Source organism: Mus caroli, unplaced genomic scaffold, assembly GCF_978045245.1.
Source record: "Mus caroli unplaced genomic scaffold, Mus_caroli_1 scaffold_6, whole genome shotgun sequence".
NCBI lineage: Eukaryota > Metazoa > Chordata > Mammalia > Rodentia > Muridae > Mus > Mus caroli.
The window spans coordinates 139,862,805-139,875,810 of NW_028227261.1; the positions used below are offsets into that span (position 1 = coordinate 139,862,805).

General features: G+C 39.1%; 1 protein-coding gene across 1 annotated transcript in view; it reads left to right on the forward strand.

Moving 5' to 3' along the window:
• The window catches only part of Lrrc69 (leucine rich repeat containing 69), a 146,686-nt gene that overhangs the window by 78,147 nt on the left and 55,533 nt on the right, over nt 1-13,006 (forward strand). Inside the window, exon 7 of the mRNA XM_021160582.2 lies at nt 9,201-9,380. Within this exon, the coding sequence (XP_021016241.2) occupies nt 9,201-9,380 (180 nt within the window). The remainder of the gene's footprint in view (nt 1-9,200; nt 9,381-13,006) is intronic.

Below are 13,006 nucleotides of genomic sequence, written 5' to 3' on the forward strand. Positions count from 1 at the left end.
GTACAGAAAGGCCATTGACTTGCTTGTGTTAATTTTATATCCAGCTACTTCACCGAAGCTATTTATCAGGCTTAGGAGTTCTCTGGTGGAATTTTTAGGGTCACTTATATATACTATCATATCATCTGCAAAAAGCGATATTTTGACTTCTTCTTTTCCGATTTGTATCCCCTTGATCTCCTTTTGTTGTCTAATTGCTCTGGCTAGGACTTCAAGTACAATGTTGAATAGGTAGGGAGAGAGTGGGCAGCCTTGTCTAGTCCCTGATTTTAGTGGGATTGCTTCCAGCTTCTCACCATTTACTTTGATGTTGGCTACTGGTTTGCTGTATATTGCTTTTGTCATGGTTAGGTATGGGCCTTGAATTCCTGATCTTTCCAAGACTTTTATCATGAATGGGTGCTGGATTTTGTCAAATGCTTTTTCAGCATCTAACGAGATGATCATGTGGTTTTTGTCTTTGAGTTTGTTTATATAATGGATTACATTGATGGATTTTCGTATATTGAACCATCCTTGCATCCCTGGGATGAAACCTACTTGGTCAGAATGGATGATTGTTTTGATGTGTTCTTGAATTCGGTTAGCGAGAACTTTATTGAGGATTTTTGCATCAATATTCATAAGGGAAATTGGTCTGAAGTTCTCTATTTTTGTTGGGTCTTTATGTGGTTTTGGTATCAGAGTAATTGTGGCTTCATAGAATGAGTTGGGTAGAGTACCTTCTGATTCTATTTTGTGGAATAGTTTGTGAAGAACTGGGATTAGTTCTTCTTTGAAGGTTTGATAGAACTCTGCACTAAACCCATCTGGTCCTGGGCTTTTCTTGGTTGGGAGACTATTAATGACTGCTTCTATTTCTTTGGGGGATATAGGGCTGTTTAGATCATTAACCTGATCTTGATTCAACTTTGGTACCTGGTATCTGTCTAGGAACTTCTCCATTTCATCCAGGTTCTCCAGTTTTGCTGAGTATAGCCTTTTGTAGAAGGATCTGATGGTGTTTTGGATTTCTTCAGGGTCTGTTCTTATGTCTCTTTTTTCATTTCTGATTTTGTTAATTAGAGTACTTTCCCTATGCCCTCTAGTGAGTCTGGCTAAGGGTTTATCTATCTTGTTGATTTTCTCAAAGAACCAGCTCCTTGATTGGTTGATTCTTTGAATTGTTCTTCTTGTTTCCACTTGGTTTATTTCACCCCTGAGTTTGATTATTTCTTGCCGTCTACTCCTCTTGGGTGAATTTGCTTCCTTTCGTTCTAGAGCTTTTAGGTGTGTTGTCAAGCTGCTAATGTGTGCTCTCTCTAGTTTCTTTTTGGAGGCACTCAGAGCTATGAGTTTTCCTCTTAGAAATGCTTTCATTGTGTCCCATAAGTTTGGGTATGTTGTGGCTTCATTTTCATTAAACTCCAGAAAGTCCTTAATTTCTTTCTTTATTCCTTCCTTGACCAAGGTATCATTGAGAAGAGTGTTGTTTAGTTTCCACGTGTGTGTTGGCTTTCTATTATTTATTTTGTTATTGAAGATCAGTCTTAGTCCATGGTGATCTGATAGGGTGCATGGGACAATTTCAATATTTTTGTATATATTGAGGCTTGTTTTGTGACCAATTATGTGGTCAATTTTGGAGAAGGTACCGTGAGGTGCTGAGAAGAAGGTATATCCTTTCGTTTTAGGATAAAATGTTCTGTAGATATCTGTCAGATCCATTTGTTTCATAACCTCTGTTAGTTTCACTGTGTCCCTGTTTAGTTTCTGTTTCCATGATCTTTCCATTGGTGAAAGTGGTGTGTTGAAGTCTCCCACTATTATTGTGTGAGGTGCATTGTGTGCTTTGAGCTTTACTAAAGTATCTTTAATGAATGAGGCTGCCCTTGTATTTGGCGCATAGATATTCAGAATTGATAGTTCCTCTTGGAGGATTTTACCTTTGATGAGAATGAAGTGCCCTTCCTTGTCTTTTTTGATGACTTTGGGTTGGAAGTCAATCTTATCACATATTAGAATGGCTACTCCAGCTTGTTTCTTCCTACCATTTGCTTGGAAAATTGTTTTCCAGCCTTTCATTCTGAGGTAGTGTCTATCTTTTTCTCTGAGATGAGTTTCCTGTAAGCAGCAAAATGTTGGGTCCTGTTTCTGTAGCCAGCCTGTTAGTCTATGTCTTTTTATTGGGGAGTTGAGTCCATTGATATTAAGAGATATTAAGGAGAAGTAATTGTTGCTTCCTTTTATTTTTGTTGTTAGAGTTGGTGTTCTGTTTTTGTGGCTGTCTTCTTTTAGGTTTGTTGAGGGATTACCTTCTTGCTTTTTCTATCACATGGTTTCCGTCCTTGTATTGGTTTTTTTCTGTTATTATCCTTTGAAGTGCTGGATTCGTGGAAAGGTAATGTGTGAATTTGGTTTTATCGTGGAATACTTTGGTTTCTCCATCTATGGTAATTGAGAGTTTGGCTGGGTATAGTAGCCTGGGCTGGAAATTGTGTTCTCTTAGTTTCTGTATAACATCTGTCCAGGCCCTTCTGGCTTTCATAGTCTCTGGTGAAAAATCCGGTGTAATTCTGATAGGCTTGCCTTTATATGTTACTTGACCTTTTTCCCTTACTGCTTTTAGTATTCTATCTTTATTTAGTGCATTTGTTGTTCTGATTATTATGTGTCGGAAGGAATTTCTTTTCTGGTCCAGTCTATTTGGAATTCTGTAAACTTCTTTTATGTTCATGGGCATCTCTTTCTTTAGGTTTGGGAAGTTTTCTTCTATAATTTTGTTGAATATATTTGCTGGTCCTTTGAGTTGAAAATCTTCATTCTCATCTACTCCTATTATACGTAGGTTTGGTCTTCTCATTTTGTCCTGGATTTCCTGGATATTTTGAGTTAGGATCTTTTTGGATTTTGTATTTTCTTTGATTGTCGTGCTGATGTTCTCTATGGAGTCTTCTGCACCTGAGATTCTCTCTTCCATCTCTTGTATTCTGTTGCTGATGCTCGTATCTATGGTTCCAGATTTCTTTCCTAGTGTTTCTATGTCCAGTGTTGCCTCAATTTGGGTTTTCTTCATTGTTTCTACTTCCCTTTTTAGATCTTGGATGGTTTTATTCAATTCCATCACCTGTTTGGTCTGGTTTTCCTGCAATTCTTTAATGGATTTTTGTGCTTCCTCTTTAATGTCTTCTACCTGTTTAGCAGTGTTCTCCTGCAATTCTTTAATGGATTTTTGTGCTTCCTCTTTAACGTCTTCTACCTGTTTAGCAGTGTTCTCCTGCAATTCTTTAAGGGATTTTTGTACTTCCTCTTTAATGTCTTCTACCTGTTTAGCAGTGTTCTCCTGCAATTCTTTAAGGGATTTTTGTGCTTCCTCTTTAATGTCTTCTACCTGTTTACCAGTGTTCTTTTGTATTTCTTTAAGTGTGTTATTAAAGTCCTTCTTGATGTCCTCTACCATCATCGTGAGATATGCTTTTATTTTTTTTTATTTTTTTTTTATTTTTAATATTTTTATTACATATTTTCCTCAATTACATTTCCAATGCTATCCCAAAAGTCCCCCATAGCGCCCCCCACTTCCCTACCCACCCATTCCCATTCTTTTGGCCCTGGCATTCCCCTATATTGGGGCATATAAAGTTTGCAAGTCCAATGGGCCTCTCTTTCCATTGATGGCCGACTAGGCCATCTTTCGTTACATATGCAGCTAGAGACAAGAGCTCCGGGGTTCTGGTTAGTACATCATGTTGTTCCAACAATAGGGTTGCAGATCCCTTTAGCTCCTTGGGTACTTTCTCTAGCTTCTCCATTGGGAGCCCTGTGATACATCCAATAGCTGACTGTGAACATCCACTCCTGTGTTTGCTAGGCCCCGGCATCGTTTCACAAGAGACAGCTATATTTGGGTCCTTTCAGCAAAATCTTGCTAGTGTATGCAATGGTGTCAGCGTTTAGAAGCTGATTATGGGATGGATCCCTGGATACGGCAGTCTCTAGATGGTCCATCCTTTCATCACAGCTCCAAACTTTGTCTCTGTAACTCCTTCCATGGGTGTTTTGTTCCCAATTCTAAGAAGGGGCACAGTGTCCACACTTTGGTCTTCATTCGTCTTGAGTTTCATTCGTTTAGCAAATTGTATCTTATATCTTGGGTATCCTAAGTTTTGGGCTAATATCCACTTATCAGTGAATACATATTGTGTGAGTTCCTTTGTGATTGTGTTACCTCACTCAAGATGATGCCCTCCAGGTCCATCCATTTGCCTAGGAATTTCATAAATTCATTCTTTTTAATAGCTGAGTAGTACTCCATTGTGTAAATGTACCATAATTTCTGTATCCATTCCTCTGTTGAGGGACATCTGGGTTCTTTCCAGCTTCTGGCTATTATAAATAGGGCTTCTATGAACATAGTGGAGCATGTGTCCTTTTTACCGGTTGGGACATCTTCTGTATATATGCCCAGGAGAGGTATTGCTGGATCCTCCGGTAGTACTATGTCCAATTTTCTGAGGAACCGCCAGACTGATTTCCAGAGTGGTTGTACAAGCTTGCAATCCCACCAACAATGGAGGAGTGTTCCTCTTTCTCCACATCCTCGCCAGCATCTGCTGTCACCTGAATTTTTGATCTTAGCCATTCTGACTGGTGTGAGGTGGAATCTCAGGGTTGTTTTGATTTGCATTTCCCTGATGATTAAGGATGTTGAACATTTTTTCAGGTGCTTCTCTGCCATTCGGTATTCCTCAGGTGAGAATTCTTTGTTCAGTTCTGAGCCCCATTTTTTAATGGGGTTATTTGACTTTCTGGAGTCCACCTTCTTGAGTTCTTTATATATATTGGATATTAGTCCCTTATCTGATTTAGGATAGGTGAAGATCCTTTCCCAATCTGTTGGAGGTTTTTTTGTCTTATTGATGGTGTCTTTAGCCTTGCAGAAGCTTTGTAGTTTCATGAGGTCCCACTTGTTAATTCTCGATCTTACAGCACAAGCCATTACTGTTCTATTCAGGAATTTTTCCCCTGTGCCCATATCTTCAAGGCTTTTCCCCACTTTCTCCTCTATAAGTTTCAGTGTCTCTGGTTTTATGTGAAGTTCCTTGATCCACTTAGACTTGACCTTAGTACAAGGAGATAGGAATGGATCGATTTGCATTCCTCTACATGTTAACAACCAGTTGTGCCAGCACCATTTGTTGAAAATGCTGTCTTTCTTCCACTGGATGTTTTTAGCTCCCTTGTCGAAGATCAAGTGACCATAGGTGTGTGGGTTCATTTCTGGGTCTTCAATTCTATTCCATTGGTCTATTTGTCTGTCACTATACCGAGATATGCTTTTAGAACCGAGTCTAGCTTTTCCGGTGTGTTGGGGTGCCCTGGACTGGGCAAAGTTGGAGTGCTGGGTTCTGATGATGGTGAGTGGTCTTGGTTTCTGTTAGTAAGATTCTTACTTTTACCTTTCGCCGTCTGGTAATCTCTGGGATTAGTTGTTATTGTTGTCACTGTTTAAAGATTGGAGATGAAAGGATGGACCATTTAGAGACTGCCGTATCCAGGGATCCATCCCATAATCAGCTTCTAAACGCTGACACCATTGCATACACTAGCAAGATTTTGCTGAAAGGACCCAAATATAGCTGTCTCTTGTGAAACGATGCCGGGGCCTAGCAAACACAGGAGTGGATGTTCACAGTCAGCTATTGGATGTATCACAGGGCTCCCAATGGAGAAGCTAGAGAAAGTACCCAAGGAGCTAAAGGGATCTGCAACCCTATTGTTGGAACAACATGATGTACTAACCAGAACCCAGGAGCTCTTGTCTCTAGCTGCATATGTATCGAAAGATGGCCTAGTCGGCCATCAATGGAAAGAGAGGCCCATTGGACTTGCAAACTTTATATGCCCCAATATAGGGGAATGCCAGGGCCAAAAGAATGGGAATGGGTGGGTAGGGAAGTGGGGGGCGCTATGGGGGACTTTTGGGATAGCATTGGAAATGTAATTGAGGAAAATATGTAATAAAAATATTAAAAATTAAAAAAAAAAGAGTAAAAAAAAAAAAAGATTGGAGAAGACTCTGTGTTCCACTCACCAGAAGTCTCAAAATCCTGTGGTGGGTGTCGTGGGTAGCTGGTGGGTGTCAGCTGTCCCTGCGCTCTAGCTACCCCGGTGCTGTTCTGACCGGAAGAGGCTTGTGGCCCTACTCAGGCCGGATTTCTGCCTCCCCAACCAAAGCAGTCTCAGGTCCCACGCGATTGGACTGGAGCAGAAGCTGTGTACCACTCACCAGCAGTCTCAAAATGCTGTGGCGGATGTCGTGGGTAGCTGGCGGGTGTCAGCAGACCCTGCGCTCTAGCTACCCAGGTGCTGTTCAGACCGGTAGAGCCTAGTTTAACTTACATAAATGATTTAGGTGCTTTTAAAAGTACTTCTATGAATTTTCCCCAGAATGGTGACTCAAACTCACCACATATTTCTAGTTCATTTCTAGTAGACATTTGGTTAACATTGCTGGTTAGCAGTTAAACTCCTTTGGGTTTCAATGGGCCATAGGGCTTTGAAACTGTCTTTGCCTTAGTAGAGAATTTCTAAAGGATATACTTAGTTGTTTAGATCTGCAATCCTAGCTACATGTGTCCAAGGTCTGTCTGAGGTATGGAATGACTTCTAAGGTGGCTTGAACGACTTAGTCTGTCAAAAATTAAAAGTAAAGCAAGGCTTGGGGATAAAGCTCAGTGATAGAGTGCTAGCCATACCAACAGAAGGTTTTAAGAACCTTCCTCACCTCAGAAATATCTGCCTCAGTACAGGGGAACGCCAGGGCCAAGAAGTGGGAGTGAGTGGGTAGGGGAGTGTGGGGGGGGAGGGTATGGGGGACTTTTGGGATAGCATTGGAAATGTAAATGAAGAAAATACCTAATAAAAACTAAATAAAAAAGAAATATATATATATATATATATATATATATATATATATATATATATATATATACACACACACAAAGGATTGAGCCAATAAAAAAAAAAAAGAAATGTATTCACTAGAATTTGATGCCAGTAATTCAGTGCATCTGCAGATGTAGACCAAACGCCTTGCTAGTATTATCTTACTGTATAAACTCTGTCATAGTATTAGAAAACCTCTTATTTTACACATGAGATACTTGGAACCAGATGAACTAAAACTGTGTCCAAACAAGACTGAGCAGTCACTACACACCTTATTGAACCAGCATGTGGAACTCTGCACGTGATGGACCCCGAGTGCTTGCTTATGATTCTGTGCATCTTCTTCCTATTCATTCAGTAGCACTCATTACATTTTTATACTTATATAGATATAATTTGTTGTTGTATAATATAATTCAATTGATCATATGTAAGACAATTTAAGAATGGACCTGAATTTACTTTCAGTTTATAGTGATTAGAAATTGGAATATCATATGACCTACATAAAATATTCTAACAAAATAGTCTATAAGTGATTCAAAATGAACAATATGTTTATCTGTAAAAGATTTCTTAGATTTAAAATGCCACTCCCATGATATAATAACTACATGGAGTATTTTTAGAAAAATTTACAAAATGTATCTCTAAGAAGTGTTCTAAAAGATTTTATTGGTTATACCAATAGTATCTTCCTTTGTGTTTACCCACATTTCCAAGTAAAAACTTTAGTTTTCAATGACATACATTATTCTTCCAAAGTAATATCTTGGTTCCAAGGAGAATTTAATTAATGACTGATATATTAGTTGTCAAGTGTGAATTGAAATCAATGTTTGAGTCCAGAGTCATAAATGGTAAAAGCAATTGTATGACTTAATTTTATTGATCTGTGTGTTCCATAAAATTCTTTTATTTATATTTGAAAAATGAGTCCTTGTCTATGAGTTTTCTGCATATTAGAGCTAACCACCCAATTTGTCTAATTAGCTAATAGCATACCTCTAAAAACAAGCATTTTAACTTGAATTACAAACTGCTCCTCAGAAACAGAGAAAAGGTGACAGGAAGCCTCTGCTGGTGGAATTCATGATAATATTAGTGCTTTCAGATTTCTTCTGTCTGTTTACCATGGTCATTTCCCCCCACTCAGAAGGTTCTACACATGCCCAGGATGCTTTACTCTGTGATGGTGGGCTTCCAAGATGCTTGTTGTCTGGGAAGCATGGGCGTAGCAAGGGGCAGGCCTACAGAAATATGAAGGAATTCTATGTTCTTGAAATTTTTAAAGAGTTCAATTAGCATGAATTAGGGAGATATTTTTATACATATTGATATGTATAGATTCCCAGTAGTGACTTACAGAGCCTGATTTGGACTATTAGAAAACCCTTCATTTCGGGCAGGAAAATATGTCCCAAATAAGTTGGCCTCATATACTGTTTAAATTTCAAGCAGAGTCTGTGTAATATTTATACAGGACTTCCACGCTCTATAAACACACATTGCTTCATAAACACAAGCATTGTTTTTGCCATGCTGACATTCTGGATTTCGGCCCTGTTGTGCAGTGAGGCAAATGCCTGTTTCCTTTGCTAGGACAGTGGAGACTTAAGTTTATACAGCTCATGCTATGCTTTACTTGAGTTGATGATGTTGATAGCATGGAAGGCAACTTCTTTGTCTTCATTACCTTTTTATTAGTTAGTGTCATCATTGGAATTAGTCAAATTTTCTGTAAATCAGCATGGTGAAGTACAGTAGGGATTAACTCACAGACTCTAATTCTAATGCTCTTTGAGTGATGAAGATTTGACTGGGTTCTGAGCTATAGTTTAGATAGGAAGAATTTATAGCCTAGTAAATGCGATTGAATATTTTTGAGTCCAGTTTGAATGTCTGGGTGGCCCCTACTTATTGTACTGAGAGTTACAAAGAAAATTAAGTAAAATGACATCTAATTTTATTAACCAGATAATGTAAATTTAGTATGACTTAGAGTTTTATATTTAAGAGGCATAAATATGGTAAAAGGTACCACTTTTCTTATATATGTGAAAGACATTATTTTTTGCAATGGCAGCCACATGCAAGTCATGTATAAGTCATTGTACAGTGCTGTAGAATCTTAGATTAATTAGATTAATAAATTATTAGATTAATAAATAATAAATAATTAAATATGATTTTGAACTAATGAAATAGGGATTAATGTAATATATAGTATTTGAATTAATTTGACAAGCTATTTTCTTTTTTGAATTTAGGAAATAGCAGCAAGATTTGTCCTTTCTCTGTTAGAAGAAAACGACCCTTTGATTATGGATGCCATAGAGAGTTACCCAGAGGCCAAGGACAAACTCTCCAAAGCGAAAAAGTGTTCAATATGCAGGAAACCTTTTTTATCTGAGTGGCTGGAGTGCGTTCACTTTGTGGCTCCATCGAAGGTAACTGTTTTTTGTGTAAAAATGAATATAAGGGCTCCTGTGTTTGTCCTTACAAATGACATTTGTATCCAAGGATAGATTCATTGATAGGATTTATGATAAACATGTTCAGAAAACTGTGTTATAATCATTATTCCTTGTTCTATTTGAATTTAAGGTCTTTATCACAATACGTGTACTCCATCAAAATTCCATGAACACGGGGCACGGCAGCACAGACCTTTTGTTATTCAGCACATAATATGCATGGGTTAAAATTTGAGTTTCAGTAGAAATGTAAAAAAGCTTATCATGGCTAACGGTCACTGCTCTAGAGGCAGTGGGACTTGAGAGAATGGAGCTGACAAATAAGGCAGACTAAAGTCTCCTGCAATAGCATTCAGAGCATCAGGCTATTTACACTTGGAATGTTAAGAAAGGTCACATGACTAAAGTTCTTATGAATCCAAGCGGTGTACAATCACAAGGACAATCTGTGTGTGGCAAAACATGTTTTCCCATAGAAATATGTAAAGGATAGCTTAATTGAATAACAACAAGCAATAAGGAATTATCTGAAGTAAACTCATTCCTATCGGCTATACCTTGGAGGGGCATGAAAACACATTCCAAGAACAATTGTTTTTTGAAGAAGCTGTGTCCACACAACTCTTTTTTTTTTTTTTTGACTCTTTTTTAATTAGATATTTTCTTCATTTACATTTCAAATGCTATCCCAAAAGTCCCCTATATCCTCCACCCCCTGCCCTGCTCCCCTACCCACTCACTCCCACTTCTTGGCCCTGGCTTTCCCCTGTATTGGGGCATATAAAGTTTGCTAGCCCAAGGGGCCTCTCTTCCCAATGATGGGCGACTAGGCCATCTTCTGCTACATATGCAGCTAGAGACACGAGCTCTGGGGGTACTGGTTAGTTCATGTTGTTGTTCCACCTATAGGGTTGCAGATCCCCTTCAGCTCTTGGATACTTTTCTAGCTCCTACATTGGGGGCCCTGTGTTCTATCCTATAGATGACTGTGAGCATCCACTTCTATATTTGCCAGGAACTGGTAAAGCCTCACAGGAGGCAGCTATATCAGGGTCCTTTCAGCAAAATCTTGCTGGCGTATGCAATAGTGTCTGCGTTTGGTGGCTGATTATGGGATGGACCCCCGGGTGGGGCAGTCTCTGGATGGTCCATCCTTTCGTCTTAACTCCAAACTTTGTCTCTGCAACTCCTTCCATGGATATTTTATTCCCTATTCTAGGGAGGAATGAAGTATCCACGAATTGGTCTTCCTTCTTGATTTTCTTGTGTTTTGGAAGTGGCCACACAACTCTTGTCATGTTTTCTGGGAGTGTTAAAAAAAAGCGCTCAAAATTCTCAAAGGACTACATTCCTGGACCATGTCACCTGGAGCAGTTCTCACTGAGCAGTTCACATAGCATGTGACATAAATTTTACATAAATGTTTAGAAGATTTCTTTTACTTCAAATGACCAAATAACATTTGACTTAGGTAGTGTAGTCTTTATCACAACAGTGTTAACTGTTTTGTAGCAGTAAGGCATCTGTAGGCAATATTCAAATGAGTGTGAACCTTACCTTTCAATTTTGTATAATGTTTTCAGGTTAAGAAATGTATGTCTTTTTTTTTCAGCCACTTAAAAACATTAAAGCACGTATAGGTCACATGTCCCAAGAAGAATGTGGACCAGGTAGTGCTTGGAGAACCTCAGCTTGTTGACACCTGTTCTAACACACCTGGCATTTGTTGACACTATAACTTCTTGTCTGGCTTTGGGAAGCAGTCAGTCATTCCTGGGACAACAGAGTATAATACTTGATGATAATGTTAAAGAGATGGCAGATGCATTCCCTGCTGTTCTGTAGATGATCATCTGGTGAAGGAAGCAAAACACAAAAACAAATGAACACACATGGAAGTATAAATCGTGTCTCATTATAAGAGAAAAGAGTAATGTATGTTTTTAGTTTGTTGACACTTAAGTGACATTACCACTGAGTAATTTAAACAACAGATTCTTATTGTCATGTGGCTGGAAACCAGGGTCTCCAATGTCAAGTTACTTGGAAAGACCAATATGTTTTTGTTTTTGTTTTTTGTCTTTTTGCTGGATTGTGGAGTATTCTGTTTTACTCTATTCCTATTGCTTTTTTAGTGTTAGTAGTCAACTTGTACCTGGGATTAACCAGAAGGCAAGCTTCAGGACACACCAGTGAGGAACTGTTTAGCCTCTGGCTGTGCCTGTAGGAGTTATGTTGACTGTATTAATTGGGATTAGAAGACACACACTAGAAGTGGGACTCATCATTCTCTGGGCTTGTGTGTAAAGACATAATACAGCAAGATCTCCTTCCTTACATATGTTGTTTCTAAGATATCCATTCTGTGGCCATCATGAAATTTTCTTTTTCTTTTTTTTTTTTACTTTTTTTTAAATTACGTATTTTCCTCAATTACATTTCCAATGCTCTTCCAAAAGTCCCCCATACCCTCCCCCCCACTTCCCTACCCACCCATTCCCATTTTTGGCCCTGGCATTCCCCTGTACTGGGGCATATAAAGTTTGTGTGTCCAATGGGCCTCTCTTTCCAGTGATGGCCGACTAGGCCATCTTTTGATACATATGCAGCTATAGTCAAGAGCTCCGGGGTACTGGTCAGTTCAGAATGTTGTTCCACCTATAGGGTTGCAGATCCCTTTAGCTCCTTGGATACTTTCTCTAGCTTCTCCATTGGGAGCCCTGTGATACATCCAATAGCTGACTGTGAGCATCCACTTCTGTGTTTGCTAGGCCCCAGCATAGTCGCACAAGAGGCAGCTATATTTGGGTCCTTTCAGCAAAATCTTGCTAGTGTACGCAATGGTGTCAGTGTTTGGAAGCTGATTATCGGGAGGATCCCTGAATATGGGAGTCTCTAGATGGTCCATTCTTTCATCACAGCTCCAAACTTTATCTCTGTAACGCCTTCCATGGGTGTTTTGTTCCCAATTCAAGAAGGGGCACAGTGTCCACACTTTGGTCTTCATTCTTCATGAGTTTCATGCATTTAGCAAATTGTATCTTATATCTTGGGTATCCTAAGTTTTGGGCTAATATCCACTTATCAGTGAGTACATATTGTGTGAGTTCCTTTGTGATTGTGTTACCTCACTCAGGATGATGCCCTCCAGGTCCATCCATTTGCCTAGGAATTTCATAAATTCATTGTTTTTAATAGCTGAGTAGTACTCCATTGTGTAAATGTACCACATTTTCTGTATCCATTCCTCTGTTGAGGGGCATCTGGGTTCTTTCCAGCTTCTGGCTATTATAAATAAGGCTGCTATGAACATAGTGGAACATGTGTCCTTCTTACCGGTTGGGACATCTTCTGGACATATGCCCAGGAGCGGTATTGCTGGATCCTCCGGTAGTACTATGTCCAATTTTCTAAGGAACCGCCAGACTGATTTCCAGAGTGGTTGTACAAACTTGCAATCCCAACAAAAATGGAGGAGTGTTCCTCTTTCTCCACATCCTTGCCAGCATCTGCTGTCACCTGAATTTTTGATCTTAGCCATTCTGACTGGTGTGAAGTGGAATCTCAGGGTTGTTTTGATTTGCATTTCCCTGATGATT